This window comes from Gopherus evgoodei, chromosome 2 (genome assembly GCF_007399415.2).
Source record: "Gopherus evgoodei ecotype Sinaloan lineage chromosome 2, rGopEvg1_v1.p, whole genome shotgun sequence".
NCBI classification, from domain to species: Eukaryota; Metazoa; Chordata; order Testudines; family Testudinidae; genus Gopherus; species Gopherus evgoodei.
The window spans coordinates 93,931,752-93,951,892 of NC_044323.1; the positions used below are offsets into that span (position 1 = coordinate 93,931,752).

The window sequence follows — 20,141 nt, forward strand, 5'->3', positions numbered from 1 at the left end:
GGAAGGGAGGAAGCCCTGAAGATATGGCTCCATACCATGGATGGGACTATTTTAAGAATAAGCCCAGGGAGGACTCCAGAGATATCAACAGAGGGATACTGGGATAGGCTCCTGGTGGACTGTATACTCCGGAAGGGGCCTGTTCTATTTCACATACAGACTCTGTGTGTGACTTGGATGGAGGGCTGAGTCACTGAAAACCTGCCTGAGAAACTACCGACAGGGGTCACCACAATCAGAGAGAGTGCAAGCACATGCAATGGACCAGAAGGAGGCACTCATAAGAGGTGTGGGGCCAACCCATTACAAAATCTAACATTTATCACAGTTCACCTGTAATCCATATTCTTCCAACCTTTTGAAAACGTGTGCCTCATTCTTCAAATGATCCTCATCACTGGATCTGGTGACAATGATTTCATCTAAATATCAGCTACAGCTTGATATTCCCTGGAACAGATGGATACCACTCCAAATACCAGTCAGTTTACTGGAACATGCCTTTTTCAGTGTTGATGGTGAGGAATTTCCTCGACCCTTCCTTTATTTCTATTTGCAGTTTGCTGAATTTCTTCCCTCTGGCCAGTGATAAGAAAATATCTTCAATGCGAGGTAAGGGGTTTTGTTCCATCCAGAGTACAGGATTAATGATCACACAAATAGTCACCACAAACCCTTACTGCATCATTTATCTTCATGACAGGAACAATGGCTGTTGCCCATTCACTCCACTCAATCTTGGTTAGTATGCCCATAGCTTCTAAACGTTCCAGGTCCTTGTGAGCTGCATCTCTGATGGCAAGTGGTACTTGATGAGCCTTGAAAAGCTGAGGTTTTCCCCCTTCAGATGTCCAATGCCCTTCTGAAACACTGGCACAGCTCTGAATAAAATCTCTTCCAGCTGCTGTTGTGAGCTAGCCCACTGATGGACTTGAAGAGCCTTGATCAATTGCCAAACCAAGTGAATACTGTTCAGCCACTTTCATCCAAACAATGCTATTTTTTTCCCAATTTTATGACACAGAGGTCCAAGTTGTGACACTGACTATTGTACTGTACATTTACCATGTGTACTTCCAATAGGATAATTTTCTGTCCTGTGTACATATTTAGCATAATGTGAGGCCATTGCAACTTGCTCTTACTAAAGGTTTCCAGGGATTCTTTTTGTGGAATCACAGACTCAGCTGAACCCATATCCAGCTCCATCATAAGGGGTTTACCATTCACCATAGGTGTCTCCCAGATACACACTTCAAGGCATGCATTGCTTAACTGGGCTACGTCATCCTCGCTGTTATCAGCTCCTGCTTTCAAATGGGCATCTTATGGTGTGTTTCTGGTCTCTTCTTCTTGTCATTTGGTGTTTTTTTTCTTTGTGGAGGACCTGCAGATGCTTGAATGGGCCCCTTTTTGCCACAGTGCCAATGGCCTCATGCCAGAAACAGCAGTCAGTTGCACTATATCCACCATTGCCACAGCGACAGCAATTTCCCTGTGACTTTGTCTTGTCTTTTCACCTTGGAATATAATGCAATTTGTGTGTAGAGTGTCTACTCTTACCTATTGATTGAAACTCATTTTGACTGTGTCAGCACCTCTATAGAAGTAGCTATCTCCATAGTTCTCTTGCATGTGAAAGTGGTGGTTGGAAGAAGATGCTTCAGGGTTGCTTCATCTCTGATACCACATGCCAATTGATCCCTCACAGCAACTTACAGGGTATTTCCAAAACTGCGGTGTTCTGCTAATCTTTGTAGTGTAGCTCAATGCATCATGATGTTTTCATCTTCCTGCTGGCTGTGCTTAAGGAATCTAAAGTGCTCAGCTATCTCCCAAGGTTTTTCTGCAAAATGCTCTTGTAATATTGTCACTAACTCAACAAAAGTGTTGCTGCATGACTTGTCTAGAGACGTCAGACTGCCACATAGATATGTCTTGCCATCCGTAGAGTTCAGCAATGCAGGCATTTTCTTGTTGTAGAGTGTCTTGGACCGCAAAATACTGCTCCAACCATTCTATGTACATAGGCCAGTCTTCTACTGTACTGTTAAATGTGTCTAGCTATAGGGATATTGAATGCTCCCTTCCTTCCCTCAGTAAGGCTTGCTGCAGGGGAACCATGTACTGCACCACACCTGTGTCAGCCCCTCTCCCCACACGGCCACACTCACTTACAGGCTCCCAGTGCTGAAGGACAGTTAAAACAGCCAGTTACAGATAGCAAATACTTAATCACAGCAATAATTTGCAAGCAGTCCATATGCTGAAATGCATTTGCATTAGCCATTCATTGAAGAGTTTTAAACGATGAACAGTTTTGTAGAAACCGACAGGTATGGTGTTCTTAGCACCCAGATATCCAGTTGAATTCAGCAGGTGCTCAGGCACTTTTGGAAATCAAGCCCTTAAAGACTCTTTATGACTAATTCAGATTCTCATAACAAAAAAAGGGGCTACATTTGTTCAATAAACTGTTCCCTGAGAACCAGCTTAAACAGAAACCCTGCACAACTTCTGACTTTTATTTGGTCTGTTTTATTTCTTTAAGTTTTTGCTATGTGAAAACCCCAACTGTGTTTGATGAAAAGAGACATTTCTCTGACTACAGACGTCTCCCCTTTAATAGAGCATCATTACATTTACTTGAGAATAATTTCAGCACATCGTTCCTGCTACAAGGAAAAACAAAATCTTATACAGTGTAGTGTTACTATACAAACACTACTTGCTAAAAAAAAATTGCTGCAAAAGTAGGAAGGTGGAATGTCAAACTCAGTGTTCCATTATGATACTTACCATGAGATATATGAACAATGCTCAGTCTTGAAAACCATAATTCTTTATATGCAATGACAATCCAGAGATGTACTTTCATAGATGCTTGGCTGTAGTTTCATTATCTGATGCCCCAGTCTCTGGAAGAGCATTCTGTTGTATCATGTTTTCAAGCTTTCTCAGCTTCAAATGCAAATATGTGTGATATAAACTATTATCTCTTTGACTCCAGTAGGCACCGTTAGATTCAGTCAGACTGCTTTAGTTTTTACACCCACTCTCTTGATCTTTAAGGAAGTCTATATTAGTGTAACTTACATACTCAGGAGCCAGAAAAAGGTGCCAGTAGCACTCATTGACTTGAACTTACATCTTATACCTTCCAGATCTTCAGTATGCAAAGTACCCAATACCGTAGACTCCCATACATACTGGTAGAGTTGATGTAACTAAGAATGTGTGAATCTGACGGAGTCCAAAAGAGTCACCTCAAAATCCTCACCCTGCTTTACTCTGTCCCTTACTCTCTCTTTTTATCCTCAAACTATCTATGATCATGGGACAGTGACTATCAGGAAAGAACCCTTCAATTAATGCAAAAAGATTCTGAAGGCAATTTATTAACCTGTAGTAAATGCATCATACTGTAATCAAACATTGTGCTGTGTACCATAGATTACAAGGACTTACCTCTTCCTGCCATATTTAATACATAGTTTTGGTCTTATAGCGTACTTGGAATAATTCAAAATCTCAGAGTTGAAACACTGAAACAAGTAGGCATAGATTCATTGCTAATGAGATGTCTTGTTATCCTGTTGGTCCCATCATCAGTAGGCTTAAAGTGACTGGCAAATGTTCAGTAACTTAAAATCCCTTATACATTTCACTCATTTCCACTTTTCTCATTCTTCTCTTAATGTGTTACAGAAATGTAACCTAAGATAAGATATTCCTTTAACTTGTGCAGCATGATGCTGATGACCCTTCTCATTTTGGTTATTGACTGAATACAAACAGTTTTCTCCATTCAAAAGTAAGAAAGGAAATACATTTAGATGATACTTTAACTCCCAATATGTTGTACGTTGCAGGAAGCTTAAAAACCTTCTTGCGTCTCAGAGAATGAATCATGTGTTGCAATGTTACCTCTTGCAGAGCTTAATGACTCATGTACCACAACGGTGTGATGACAAAAGTTATCTAACTATGTTATGGCCACTGAACTGATTGCAGAATGGGCCAGCAAAGTATTCATATGGACATCTGATTCATGCCTGGGGATCGTCAAATTGAAGACCAGCTACAGAATGTGCACATTTGTGGATAATCATCTTGCTATACTACCTTTTAGTTTAACAACATTTCATCATCTTCCTGCTAAAAAGTCTGTTTCACTCTGGAGTGGATGATTTTATCTCAGACATTGTTGATACCAGATACCTCAGAGGCAATGCGAAGGATTGACAAGAAGCTTACTTGAAGAAAACCTACAGTGATGGATGTTTGGGACTGAAATGATGAAGCTGGAAAGTCATGTATTGTATTTTGTGCCTTTATGTACTGGCTGGCAATATTTGTTGGTGCTATTTTGCACTCTAATAATTATAAGTTACTTTTAACTCCACAGATAGCAAGGGTAAGTTAAAGCTGCAGTGGAAATCTAAGGAGATGAAGATGAAAATCCAAGGATCTGCCAAAAGAGACAACAAATGAAGTCAGCAAGAAAATGCAGGCCTTGCCAAGGAAGTACAAAATGACTAAAGCATTTCCAAGCTACTCTAGAATGCCATTGGTAAGGAGATAATATAATTCACTTTACAGTGGCCATGCAATGGATTTTATTCTTGCTGGTGTGCATGGCACATCATATTTCTTAGGCAAGCAAGATGGAGAAAGTGTGTTATCAGAATGGGGGAGTTGATGGATAGTGTTGTTTTGTATCACTATTGCTTTTATCTTTTGGCACACATTAACGTCCTTGACACGTTACCTTTCAGACGAAACTCCTAAGTGTGGTGTTTCCCTGCATCCAGGCAGATCCACCACAGGGCATGCAGGAGACCAAAGTCACACATGTAGTAGATATTTATTCAGTGACACCCAGAAAGCTCTTGGTGGGTGATGAAATAATTCCTGAGGATTACCAGGATAGAATGAGATACAGGAATTGCCACCATGTATCACTATGTATCTTTGAGAATGAACTGAAGGCTTACAAGAGGAGGGCTTTATCAGTGTGACATAGACTCCTTCATCCCCTTCTGTGCAGTCTCTGGATGGTGTGGAGAATGCCATGGCTGGCTTGGCTAAGAGGCTACACATGAACTCAGGCATCACATGAGAAGAAAAAGAGCCTACTAGCAACCACACCAGTGTATTCTATAGACACTATGAGTTAGCTGCTATGTGAGCAATAAATATATTACTGCAAGTATACCAGTTTTCCACAGCTGGGGAATGACGCTCCCTAAGGTACTGATCACCTCTAGCAATTGAAACAGGAGTTTCACATCCAAGAGCAAAGACATTTTGACTGTTGCTGTTCACTTCTAGCCATGAGAACTCTTCTGGCCACTGACCTTGGTTGCTTGAACCTTGGAAGACTAGCGCAGAGCAAGAGTCCTTTTCTACACAACCTGTTGCAAACCATGGTGATTTCACCATCTGACAACTATTGAGTGCCTTGTGAACTCCAGGAAGAATATACAGCATTGAGCTCCACTCTAAAAATAATTGTTATTTCTCTTTTTAAATATTTCTGTTTATTAATAAAGCTACTTTGTGTTCAGTTACACTATATTGTCTTTTCAATATTGATTTGGGGTTTTCATTCTGTTCTATTAGCAGCCATTTCTCCTCCCTGAAACCGAATTAGCAATTCTCACTACTTTAAGTAAGTGTATGTTTTTCACACATATTCTCCTTGTGGTTTGGGATGTTAAATGGTTTTTATGTACATATGATTCTGGGTTTTAGAACAGCTTTTCCATTGATTAAAAGATCAAAACTGTATACGTTTTTCAAGTGCAGTGTGGCACACTAATAAAGCCAGGCGATAAATGCTTTTGGGCCCTGCTACTGAAAAAATCTCAGCATTTCCCTTCTTTAATACTTCACAACAAGTTTTCAAAATGAGCAGCAGCATTTGCTTGGCAGCAACCTTTGGTTTACATCAGAAACAGCCCAATGAAGCCTGTCTTTGCCTTTATTCAGCTGTTTCTGAACAGAGACAAAGGCAGATGTTAAACCATTCATTTTGCCACAATTTGCCATCTGCCTTTGGCTGTGCTGGGGAAGCAGCCAAACAAGGTGGCATGCCTGTTTCTGACTGAAGATTAATGCTTGTTAGATAAGAACTAATAATAAAAATCCAACACATGATATGTTTTAGAACATAATAGTCACTTTTAAACAAATTTCAAACCCCAATAAATGTAACAGCGGCAATAGGAAAAGATCCACTGTTGGGAAATAAACAACTATTATTATACATTTAAACAAAAACACAGTTCTATAGATGAAGTGCAAATATGTGCACTATTAGCCACTCCCCACAAGGGTGGAAGCAGCAGCTCTTTGGCATCCTCTCTTTGTGTTAGCAAAAGAATTGCAAAAACTTATACACCATAGCCTAAAGTTGCTAAAGGTACCATAGCCTGGAGGAATGAGCATAAGGATTCATCCTGACTCTGCCACTGATTCACTCTGCGGCCTGAGGTAAGTCTGTTTCCCCATCTGTAAAATGGGGATAATAATGCTCTCTTATTTTGCAATGGAGACAAAATAATTAATGTTTATGATAAAACTCAAATACTATAGTGAGTTAAAAAAAAAGCCATGAGAAAGTGAATAATTCTGTATTCATTGCAGGCTTTAGAAGGTATGCAGTAAATAGGTTAGGACGACTAATTGAATGACCGGGATAAAAATTGTGAATGGCTGACTCATTCCCTGAGCATTATCCATCCTGTGTACTGAGTGAGGCAGGAATCCTGTGGAAAAAGTAGTCTAGAATCATGTAGTTAAAGACTGTATCATAACGCCTACACCTCAGCATGCTTGTGTGCCTAAACTTATAGGGTAACTCAGTATTGTGTATCCTTTCCCCACTCTGTCTGGCTGTGTGTGTGCAATACACAGAGTACAGTAGGGTGTGAAACACACAACACATATTGATCTCTTTCTGCTTCTGACCTTAAAAAGTGTGGTCTTCAGGACTGTCTGTCTATAAATGTCCAGCTGCAATCCAAGAAATGCATTTTAAATTTGGGTGCAAACATATCTATTAGTGATAAACCAGAGCAGCGTTTTGTACCTTACAGGGATTCAAACCTTCCTGGTTAAAGTTATAGGCCCAACAGTAACATCTCAAGGCCATGTCCTTTACTGACATGGTGAAGTGATGAGATCCCTATGCAAATTTTCTGCTGATGAAGTGAAGAAGGGTTCTTCTTCCCATTTGTTAACACTTGCTGAAAGTGAAAGAATATATTGTATAGCCCATAAACCTTGCAGGACATATGAGCAGGCTGATATGCTGTGCTCTATGCTATCTTAATTATGATGAAAGTCAGACCCTTTAAAATAGCTTGTGGTCTACTAATTATTCAAATTAATCCCCACTGGTTAATGAACTATCATCCCCTCAGAGACTGTAGCATAGGTGCAGCTCAAATGAGGATGCCTGAAATAGTATCGTCTGGAGAAAGATGCACTGCTGGAGCAGATCTAAGTTCAAAGTCTCACTCTGCCAATAATTTGCTGTTTGATCTTGGTCACTTCACTATCTCAGTTTCCCCATCTGGTTATTTAACTATCTGCCTTACAGGGATGTAGTACGGCTAAATTAGCATGTCTGTACAGTGCTTTGAGCATGTAAAATATACCCTGGTGTCATTATTTAGTTCAAATTGGTGGGTTGAATACTCCATCTGGCCATCTCACAGAAAAGCTAGTTCAGGGTGGAACTTTCACATTCTCTTCTGTCTTCACTTTGAGAAATACAATTTTTGTCTTAATCTTTCTGCTTTTCCCACCCCATGCTTCCAACCCCTGATTTCTTCCCAGAATGTTTAGTCTAAGAAAGAAGGCATGTCAGTATCACCCTGGACAGAACTGAATGCCACTGAGTCATATGTCAAAGCACAGTCGATGGAGGCCTGTCATTCTTCTCTGTTGGAACTCACATGTTTTATCTCCTTTAATTTTCAATAGACCCAGGGTCTTCCCATTGTCTTGCTGTCCCAGATAATATTTCTGTGATCTGGCCACCAAGCCACTGGTATTCTTAATAAGCAATTTTTAAGCTATTTTTACAGTGAATTGTGTTAAAACTTATACCACACTTATACCACATAAAAGTTAATGACACAGAGCGCCTTTGTAAAGCACTTTGAAATCTACAGATGAGACGTGTTATTTGAGCACTAGGGTGGCATTAGTATTATTTTCCATTGATTTATTCAAAATAGCTATTGAAGTCAGTGGGATTTGCACCTGTTCACGCTGAAGATAACTTTGGCCATTCAGTATCTTGAAAAACTTTTTTTTTTAAATGAGCCTCACCTGAGGTGTATTTGTGTGCTATAATATTTGTGAAAAGATCCTGCTACCTTTCATTCAGTACACGTCTCTGTCATCTTATCTGTATTTCAGTTTTACAGGCATGTTAATATTTCTGCTCTAAGCTCAGGTTTCAAATGCAAGAGAGGTCCACTCAGTCCTTCTTCCTTCTGAGGTATCTGCCTAGAGTTCAGTGCAGATTACCGTGTGTGGCTCTTTCAGATGAGACCTCAGAAACTGAGACCCAGTCTTTTCTTATGGACCTTAAAGACTCTGAAGTGATGGGTAAATAACCCTTATAGTAACTTATACTCCTTACACCAAAGGCTTTTAAAGTACTAAGTACTAAAACTAAGTAGCCATGATATAAGAGGTAAGGTCCTTTCATGGAGCAGTAACTGGATGAAAGATAGGAAACACTCTGGTCTACACTAGGGCGGGGGGATTGATCTAAATTATGCAACTTCAGCTACATGAATAACGTAGCTGAAGTCGACGTACTTAGATCAGCTTATGGTGGTGTCTTCATCGCAGTGAGTCAACTGCTGCTGCTCCCCCATCGACTCTGTCTGCACCTCTCACGGTGGTGGAGTACAGGAGTTGACAGGAGAGCACTTGGGGGTCGATTTATCGCGTCTAGACTAGATGCAATAAATTGACCTCTGCTGGATCGATCGCTGCCTGCCGATCCAGCGGATAGTGTAGACATACCCTGGGTAGGAATAAATGGTCAGTTTTCACAATGGAGAGGTGAACTGTGTGGTCCTCCAAGAATCCGTACTGGGCCTGCTGTTGTTCAACATATTAATTAATGATCTGGAAAAGGGGTGAACAGTGAAGTGGCAAAGTTTGCAGACAGTATAAAATTATTCAAGATAATTATATCCAAAGCTGACTGCTAAGTGTTATGGAAGAATCTCACAAAACTGGGTGACAGGGTAACAAAATGGCAAAACTCAATGCTGATAAGTGCAAGGTAATGCACTCTGAAAAAAAAATAATCCCAGCTATATGTATACAATGATGTGTTCTAAATTAGCTGTAACCACCCAAGAAAGATCTTGGAGTCACCCAGGAAAATTCTCTGAACACTTCCACGCAGTGCTCAGCAGCAGTCAAACAGGCTCAAAGTATGTTAGGAACTATTAGGAAAGTGGGGGGGGGGGGAAGACATAAAATATCATAATGCCACTATATAAATTAATGGCATGCCCATATTTTCAATACTGTGTCCAGTTCTGGTCAGCCCCTCTCAAAAAGGATACAGTAGAACTGGAAAAGGTTCAGAGAAGAGAAGCAAAGGTGATTAGGGAAAATGGAATGGCTTCCATATGAGGAGAGACTAAAAAAAATTAGTGCTGTTCAGCTTAGAAGAGAGACGATATGATAGAGGTCTATGAAATCACAGATAATGAGGAAAAAGTGAATAGCAAAGTGTTATTTACCCTCTCACACAATGCAAAAACCAGGAGTAACCTGACCAAATTGATAGGAAACAGGTTTAATACAAACAAGAGGAAGCACTTTTTCACACAACACACAACTAACCTGTGGAATTCATTGCCATGGGATGTTGTGATGGCCATAAGTACACGGGGGCTCAAAAAAGAACTGGATAAGTTCATGGAGGATGTGTCCATCAATGGCTATTAGCCAAGATGGTCAGGGACACAACCCCATGCTCGCAGTAACCCTAAAGCTCTGACTGCCAGAAGCTGGGAGTGGAAGACAGGAATGGATGACTCCCTAATTGACCTCTTCTGTACACTGCCCCAGAAGCTCTGGTACAGGCCACTGCTGGAGACAGGATACTAGGCAAGATGAAACATGGTCTGACTCAGTATGGCAGCTCTTTCTGTTCTCTGTATCCCCTCCAAGTTTGGCTCCCTGTGCCATTTTTTATAAATGTAAGGTTTTGCCCGTTTTATTAGTCAAAATGTCAGTGCCCCCCACCCACAATCTTTGTGTTGTGCTGCTTATCGTCAGCCAGAATTTACCTGCTTTTTGCTGATCACTGAAGGGTGGGTGTGTGGGGGTGTGTGTGTGAGAGAGAGAATTCTCACTGAAATCAACAGGAGTCAAGGGTGCTCAGCACTTTTCAGGCATAAGCCTTTCTTTTATTGAGCAATTTGGGATAACAAGTGAACATGTGGGGAAAAAAGGACAGTCTTTGGTTTACCTGATATAAAATGCATATATATAAAACAAGTAATAATATATAATAAATATTTGTGTTATGTGTAGATTTTTACCTATTGTTTTGTTTCTTGTAGATTATTGGAACAATTCCACTGATGCCTAATCCAGTCCCATCAAATCAGGCAGCAGGAGGAGCTCAGGGCCTTCAAGTGCAGCCAATTACCCCACAGTTATTGACCAATGCCCAGGGTCAGATCATTGCTACAGTCATTGGAAACCAGATACTACCAGTGATCAACACCCAGGGAATAACACTATCACCACTCAAACCAGGCCAACAGGTAAATTATCTATAGCTTCAATGATTTCAAAAACAGCCGCAACAGAAATAACCATCTGCTCCTTACTCACTTTCATAGCCTTTTTCAGAGTTCCCTGTTTTGTTACCATTCTGTCTCACAGAATGAAAGGTATATTTTAATTATATTCAGACTCATTCAGGCAGGAGAAAAAATTCAAAGAAGTAGTTTCGCTTTTCTCTCTTATGAGCAAAGTACTTCAACCAGTAATGTGTTATTCTGAAAGGAAAAATTGTTGTCTAAAGCTGAATGTAGTGACTTATATTGCAGGCACTTCCATAATAGTTCATTTCAAAAAGACAGCAAGTTTCATTTTCCTTTTAAAAAAAAAACCCAGGCTATTCACTAACTTCCTCAGTTAAAATATATATATGCGTGTATGCACAAAGAAAAACAAGTGAAAAAATGTCATTCAGTATAATGTACCATGCAATCCACAAATTTGAGGATGGATGTAGCAACCTCATGTAGTCCAGAAAAGGTTCTATAGCTCATTAAATCCTCATGATTTTCTAATGCTCTAAAGGCAAGATTAATTCGTTCTTGCCATGTTTGTAAAGAATGAAATGCTGTCTGATCTTTTCATCTGAAAAAGGAAAAGCCAAGTCTAGAACAGAGCAGTGCAATGATATTAAGCTGTGATTGCCAAGAGAAGTCATATTATGAAAGGGTCAGTCATTTCAATAGTCAAGTTACTGTGGTGACCATGGTGGTGTTGTTATTGAACCTTTGTTTATTTTTAGACACCAATAAGTCTATCCCTACCCCAAATACTAATTAGCTGTTCCATGTTTGTGAGAACTCTAGGATAGCATGAACTACAAATTAATCTCAACTGTGCCTTGTTTAGCTTGAAATTTAAAAAGCTAATGAATTTCTAAGATGGCTCTTTTCTTAGGTCTCATACCTTTATATGGCTGCACCTTCTTTTGCCAGCCTACTCTTTTGGTCATTTAAGGGAGGAATTTTCAAAAGTGCTCAGCATTGGCCCAACTCTACTCCCATTGCAGTCACTACTAAAACTCCCATTGACTTCAGTGGGAGCAGAGTTAGGCCAATGTTGAGTGTTTTTGAAAATGCCACCCTTAAATGTTTAGTAACAGATGAATGTAAAGAGCACAGGCCATATATTCCCCTGCAGTGGAAAATCTGCATATGGGTTAGGAAATGCAGCAGGTTTCATCCCTCAGTTTCCTTCTGTTTGTCCCACTTGTCCCTGCCTGCAGGTATATGGGATCTTGGGGAGCAATTACCACACAGGTGGGGTGCCAATTAATTTCTTTATTAAAGGAAAAAGGAAGTGATGGGAATTTAACAATGAAATACAATGGGATGGGGTGTATAGGGTGTTTACAATAGACAATGATGGGGGGGGTTCTCATTGAACAGTGTAGGGAGTTCTAACAGTGGGGTACAGTAAGTGGGGTTCAGCACAATGGGGTACAGTACAGTCAATACGTGTATCAAAAAGAAATGCAAAATAAAATGGTAGTTTCTATATAAAATGGTCAACAATCTTAGATAGAATGTATTAAGTGGTTAGTGGCCTTATACACAATGTAACACAATGGTATCAATGCTAATACGAAGTATATTAGAAAAGTGGAAGCAACCAATGGGGTGTTATAATTACAAGTAAAATGTGAATATAAGTGAACTTATGCGAGGTAACCATATAAAAGAAAAGTAATGACTTAATTTGTGAGGCTAGGATAGCAGATAATCTGTCAAGGAACAAGAGGGGGGAGGGGAGTGAATGATTAGTGGCAACTGATGAGAGGAGAGTGTGGCTGGAAGCAGCGAGGGACTCTGAAGCCCTGCAAGGTAAGGACAATGGAGCTGCGTGATGGTGATCTTCGGTAGGGGAGGGGCAGCGGAGAAGTGTAAAGAAGGGCTGGAGAGAGGTTTAAGCAAGAAGCGGACACCAAAAACAAAGGAAAAAAAGCGGCAAAGGGTTTGGGAAGTTTCACAGGGGGAGAAGCAGCAAGGGGTTTGGGAGGTTCGGAGGGTGATGCAGACGCGGGGTGGGGGCAGCAAGGAGTTATAACAGGGAGACACGGAGAAGCACACAGAGGGGGAGATTGGAGCGGGGGGAAAACGGACACGAATTCAAGCGGCAAAAACCTTGTTTATAGACCCGGAGAAGTACACAGAGGGGGAGGTTGGAGCGGGGGAAAAACGGACATGGGAAAGTTCAGGGGGAGATCGGGACAGCGGGAAGACGAATTTAAGCAGCAAAAACCTTATCTAAATTAACCAACGACTAGGCAAAACAACAAATATCACAATTCTAAGCAAAACTATAACAAGCAACTGTACGGAGCAGTAAACTATAACAAGGCAGGTGAAATTTACAAGCTCTACAGTCTTAACAAACTATGACTTATTAAACTAAAAAAACCAAAACCTATGGTGCACCTTATGCTATAGGGAAGTCACAGAGGGCAGAGTGGTATGTGCCCAGGATACAGCTCCCAAGGAAGCCAAGGGATGGTGGCTGAAGCCAAGGGATACAGCTGAAGCAGGGAGCCCCGAGGCAAAGCCCACAGGAGCAGAGCTTAGCAGTGGCACAAACTTATTTTTAGCAGCAAAGCCCTGCGGAGTTTAAGAGAGGTTTTAAGACACAGACCAAGGTTTAGCTTGAGTCTGTGTGCTGGGGAAACAGAGCCAGCAGCTAAAATAATAAAATAAAAGTAGGGAAAGTTTCACAGAGGGATTCTTACCAGTCCCCAAGGCAGCAGCAAAGGCAGAAGCATCAGCAACATCAGAAGAAGCAAGGAGGGCTCGGTACAATCTCAATAATCAGGAGATCTCTCAGGCAGCAATTCGTTCTTCGTGGGGGGGTTCAAAAAATGGGGGTACGCTCAAAAAATAAAATGAGAGCAGAGAAAGGACCCCCCAGAACCCCAGCTGATCAGACCAGGCAGCAATGTAGGAACCTTTCTGATGTTTGTTCCAAAAATGTCTGTTTTTAAAGGCAAACTCAGGCAGTTTCCCACCAGTAATCCTGATACGCTCCCTCTGTCACAGGGGAGGAGGCACAGGAAAAAACCAGGCAGGTGAGCACAGAAACATGTCTGGGCAGAGTCCTATGCAATAGGTGACTCAAAAGCACATGAGGCCTATGACTCATGCCCAGGATCTTAAAAACACAATAGGTCTTGCAGCTCTGGACATTGCCTGCCCTACACCGAGCCCAGGTTCAACAAGGTGATAACAGGATTAACCCTTTGAACAGGGCAGTGCTCCCATTTAGCACACAGCACAAGTGGCAATCCCTTTGAGAAGGGCAATGACTCTTGTTAAACAACTTAAGGGGCCCTCCCTTTGAGAAGGGCAGTGGCCCTGGTGAACAACTTAACAGCCAGGGCAGAGTGGCCACAGAAGGAGAACAAAAACAAAATGGAGTATGGGGAAATAGGGGGATAGCTGTAACAGACACCACTGAGAGAGCAGCGCTTTCCCTCCCTTTGCTCTCCTGAGATCCCCTGGGAGATCCATGGATCTTAGGACAACCATGGAGCACAGGGGCCTGTTAGCAGAGGTCTAAAAAGCATCACAACTCTGCCAAGCCAGGTTCCTATGGAATCCCGGCTGACTGCTGCAGAGCGGGGCCCAATTCAAGCTACAGCTGCTTGTGGTACTAGATCCCCCACAGTGGACAAGAAAGGGATGGATGGCAGTGGAGCCAGGGCCTCATCCCCTCCTCTGCAATGCTGATGGAGTCAGCCTCACATGGAGAGAAGCACAGTGCCTCTATGAACTGTTGCTAGGTGGTGCGACTAGTTGCAATGGGACAGTCCAATGGCTGAAGAGCTGCTATCTGGTCTTACCATATTGTATGTCAGTGGTTCATCCTGCCCAAGTGCCTTGGTGTGAGCATCATAAATGCACAAGGACAAATCATCAGCTAGTATACTTTGTCACAGCTGCACTGAAGGCAATAGAGCTATGACAGTTTCCACCAGTTGAGTAACTGCTACATATTGTACAATATAAATAAAAAGAGTTACTATAAATTGCCTACCAATAAATGAAGGAGACACAGATATATGTTAAATAATGTATTTGCTTCAAGTTCTATTGAAGAGGAAGGTGAATCTTTAAAAGCAAGCAAACGAGTCCTTGGAGGGATTTTATTTTCAAAGGTGAAATAACAAATATTTTTTCAAGATTTATTTAAGTAGCGGTTTTTCAAAAGATCAGCAGCTCCGGGCCCAATCCCACTGACCTTATTCAGTCAAACTCCAGAATTTCAGAGGATTGCCCTGAGTAGTTCAGCACCAAAAAAAATCTCTGTCTTAAATCTATGGTAAGCTGATGTCAAATGTCCCCCTCAGTGCGGATATAAAAAAACGTAATACAAAATTACCGGTATATTAAAAATACTATAAAATTGGTATTTTGATCGGAGCTACAGAAAAATAGTTCTGTGGGTTTGTGCTCCCTCTACTGGCTCTTCAAGCTTTTACCTAAAGCCCCCAGCTAACGTCAGTGGCATTTTTGGCATTGATTTCAATTGGAGCAGAGCTAAGGTCTGAGAACCTAGTCCTACAAGTTGATAGTGCTGATGCTCAGATAAAGAATCAAATGAGATGTAACAATACTGGCTGTTTGAAAAGTAAATGGGATTGCACAAGGTATAAATCAGTACTCAGGGCTGCCCAAAGGATTCAGGGGGCCTGGGTCTTTGGTGGCGGGGGGCCCCTGCTTCGGCGGGGGCTCCTTCTGCTCCGGGATCCACCACCAAAGTGCCCCAAAGACCCACGGCAGGGGCTCCCCACCATTAAATTACTGCAGAAGACCCGGCACTTTGGCGGCAGGTCCCGCTTCGGCCCGCCGCCAAAGACCTGGAGCGGAAGAAGCTTCAGGGGCCCAGGCCCTGCGAGAGTCTTCCGGGGCCCCCAGAGCAAGTGAAGGACCCCACTCCAAGGGCCTCAAAAAACTCTCATGGGGCCTGGGGCAAATTGCCCCACTTGTCCCCCCACCCCCATTTGCGGCCCTGTCAGTACTGAAGTTACCCTGTTATCTGCCAGACATGAACCCATCACAATTTTTGGCTGTGGATATGAACCTTCCCTCGGGCCAGGGGTGTTTCAGTCCAACATTTTGTTTCAACTCACCTCTACTCCTCTGCTATAAAGACTAATTTTCAGAAGAGCTGAGCACTCACAACTCCATATAAACTCAGTGGGAGCTGCAGGTACTCAGGATCTTTGAAAATCAGACCCATACTCAATTTAGTAGATAATTTTCAAATTTCTTAAAGTGTATTGGGGAGAAAAATTGCAAACCATTTTTTTTAAGTTTTGAGAGTGTAAAAATAAATCAGTGAAGTAAAAATGATGTATTAAACTAGGGTTACAGCCAATTTCAATTCATCATGCAACTTTCCATCCTCTTGGAAGCATGGCAGTTAAGGAAACTCTGCAAGTTGTGTCAGATATTCTTCTGCGGTAGGATCTGACTATTCATTCAATGGCTGTCCCAGTCAGTCTTCACAGTGGCTCTGAGGTTTCCTCTGAATCTTTCAGCAGACCCACGAATGGTTACATAAACTGTAAGCCTTCTGGATTTTCTCTAGATACACGAGTCCATTATAAAGTACAGTCAAACAAAAAAGACTGCTGTAGCTCAGAGCAGTCTCGAGCCCTCAGTGACTGTGTTTAATTTTAAATATTTTTCTATTATATATTTATATTATATATGTTCCCATTGTGAGATAAAAATATATGCAATCCTGTTCAACATATTCATAAATAATCTGGAAAAAGGGGTAAACAGTGAGGTGACTAAGTTTTCAGATGATACAAAACTACTCATAGTTAAGCCAAAGTTGAGTGCAAGGAGTTACAAAGGGATCTCACAAAACTGGGTGACTGGGCAACAAAATGGCAGATGAAATTCAATGTTGGTAAATAGAAAGTAATGCACATTTGAAAATATAATCCAAACTGTACATACAAAATGATGGAGTCACAAAATTAACTGTTACCACTCGAGAAAGAGATCTTGTGGATAGTTCTCCGAAAACATCTGCTCAATGTGCAGCAGCAGTCAAAAAAGCTAACAGAATGTTAGGAACCATTAGGAAAGGGATAGATAATGAAATAGGAACTATCACAGTGCCACTGTATAAAACCATGGTACTCTCACACCTTGATGTATTTTGAACTGAAAATATTTCTGCTCTTATTTAGGCACCTGCCTGATTTTTCAGATTGCAGAGCATGCAGCAGTTCCTTTTAGAGTCAATACTGCAAAGCTTATTTGTGACTATTCAAATTCAAAAAGAAAATTTGATTCGACCATATTCACATCTTGTGCTGCGCAAATAATGAAAACAGTGATTGGCTAAATAGCTTGTTCATAAATCTTTGTAGCTTGTGTCAAGTACGTACCTTGTTAGCTTCTTTCTGTGTTTTTTAAATTAATGCCTTGCATTTGCAAGTGGTGTCCAGAATGACAGGAGGACAGGGTTAGAATTCAAAACAACTTTGACAAATAGGACAATTGGTCTGAAATCAACAAAATGAAATTCAATAAAGACAAGTGCAAAGTACTTCACTGAGGAAGGAAAATTCAAATACACAATTACAACATGGGGAATAACTGGTTAGACATAATACTGCTGAAAAGGATCCAGAGGTTTTACTGGATCACAAATTGAATGTGAGCCAACAGTCCAATGCAGTTGTGAAAAAGGCTAATATTCTGAGGTATATAAACAGGAGTACCATATGTTAGATATGGGAGGTAGTTGTCCTGCTCTGACCTCAGCTGGAATACTGTGTACAGTTCTGGGCACCCCACTTTAGCAAAGATGGGGACAAATTGGAGAGAGTCCAGAGGAACAAAAAATAATAAATGGTTTTGAAAACCTGACCTGTGAGGAAAAAACTGAGCATGTTTAGTCTTGAGAAAAGAAGACTGAGGGGAGACCTGATAGTCTTCAAATATATGAAGGGCTGTTATAAGGAGGACAGTGATAATTTGTTCTCCATGTCCACTTAAAGTAGGATAAGCAATAATGGGCTTAATACATACCAAGGAAGATTTAGCTTAGATAGTAGGAAAACTTTCTAACTATAAAAATAGCTAAGCACTGGAATAGACTCCCAAGGGAGGTTGTGAAACCTCTTTCATTGGAGATTTTTAAGAACAAGTTAAACAAACACTTCTTAAGGATGGTATAAGTATTCTTGGTCCTACCTCAGTGCAGGGGATGGATTTGATGAACTCTCAAGGTCTCTTCCAGCCCTACATTTCTACGATTCTATTCTATTATTCTATTAATATGTTCATGCATTATTCACCCAATTCTACATTATATCCCAAATGAATGTGGGTCTAAATTATTCTGTTGTATTTTAAAATTCCATCTTACAATTTTCTCATAAGAGCCACCGGACTTGCCAAAGCCAATCTATAGTCGTTTTTAATTAAAACCCTCCAGGGGCGGCCACAGAAACAAAGGAATTGCCATAGCATAGTGGGCCAGTGGCCCATTTAGTCCAGTATCCTGTCTCTGACAGTGATCAGCACCAGGTGCAGCAGCGGAAGATGCAAGAAACCTTACAATGAATAAGTATGAAATATAGTACTCTTAGTGGAATTTCTTTTCTAAATCCAGGCAATGAGAGTAAAATTTTCAAAAGTGCCTAAGTCCCAGTTAAAAGACTTCAGCTTCATGTAAGAACTTTTTGAACTTTTTGTACCTTTAGTGATTATCTTGTGCTCTGAGTATGAGGGTTTATATTGTTTATATACTTTCTAGCCTATCTAATGTAACTGTAGTTGACTTAGTTGTTTATAGGACTGTCTAATGGATTTTTGAATCTTGCTTCGTTCTTGGCATTGATTTCCACTGGTTAATTATGTGTTGTGCAAAACATTATTTCTTTCTATGAGCTGTAAATATATTGCTTTTTAATTTCATTGAGTGTCACCTTGTTCTGTTATAAGAGAATAAATAGAAGCTTCCTATTTATGTGCTCTGAACTATTCATTATTATATATACCTCTATCATGTCACAGCCTATCCATTTCTTCTCCAACCTATATGAAATAGTTGCTATTTCAAAGTTTTTACTGTTTTCAAAGATATTATCAGTTTAAGCATATACAGTTGCCTATATATATATATATATATATATATATATATATATATATATATATATATATAAATAAAAGAAGAATTTTACTAGAACTAGTAATACCTTTCAAAACACTGAAAATGTTTAAAGTGCACTTGTTGTAGGCCTCATGTTTTAATCTCTCTGCATAAACAATTCTTTCCATGCATCTAAAACATTTTCATTGCCCTCCTCTGAACCCTTTTCATTTCTGCAATAACCTCTTTGAGACTCTGTAATAAGAATTGAACACAATAGTAATGATGAGGTGCATCTGCAACAGATATAATGGCATTATAATGTGTTTGGTATGATTCTTTGTCATTCTCTTAATACAATCGAACATTTTGTGTGCTTTTTTGATCACCAATGCTCTTTGAGCTGGTGTTTTCAGTGAGCTGTCCACTGTGACACTTACATTTTCCCCCTGAGTTGTTACAGTTAATTTGGAACTCAATGTGTGTGAGTCACTGAAATTATTCTTTCTAATGTACCTCATTTTACATTTATCTATAGTGTATTTCATCTGTCATGGTGTTTCCCAACCATGAATCTTAGGTCCTTTTGGAGTTCCTCATGGTCTTCTGAACTAACCTAAATCATTTTGTGTCACTTGCAAATTTTACCTGGTCATTTTTCACCATATTCTCCAGGTGTTTATTAAAATCATACAACAGTTGTCCTAATAGGAATCCTTGGGGCACCCCGTAATAACCTCCCTCCATTAGAAAATTGACCATTTGTTCCTACTCCTTGTGTTTCCTCTTTAACCAGTTCATAATCCAGGACAGAATTTCACCTCATACCCCTTGATTACTTAGTTTCCCCAATAGCCTTTTGTGAGGGACTTTATCCAAATCCATAGCATACTGACAAGTGCATCTTTTTTTTAAAAAACAGCCACTTAGCTGTTGTTGTCCCAGCCTGTTAACACTAATATATTTCAATACTTGGAGGACCTCAATAATGGGGTCTTTTCTGGGGCTTACCCCAGCCATCACAATACTCTTCTCTGAATAACTGACTTGCATGGGTTTGCACCAATGTAACTGATAGGAGAACTTGGCCAATGAACTGTAGTTCTAAATATATCACTTATGTTGAAAACACGCTCCAATTCATGTATCACTTTAACACAATATTCCTAATAATTGGTGCTATCATG

General features: G+C 40.5%; 1 protein-coding gene across 3 annotated transcripts in view; it reads left to right on the forward strand.

Annotated features, from left to right (window-relative positions):
* The window catches only part of POU6F2 (POU class 6 homeobox 2), a 439,608-nt gene that overhangs the window by 397,981 nt on the left and 21,486 nt on the right, over positions 1-20,141 (forward strand). For all 3 annotated transcript variants that reach the window (XM_030551384.1, XM_030551383.1, XM_030551385.1), the window contains one exon: positions 10,617-10,823. In XM_030551384.1, the coding sequence (XP_030407244.1) occupies positions 10,617-10,823 (207 nt within the window). The remainder of the gene's footprint in view (positions 1-10,616; positions 10,824-20,141) is intronic.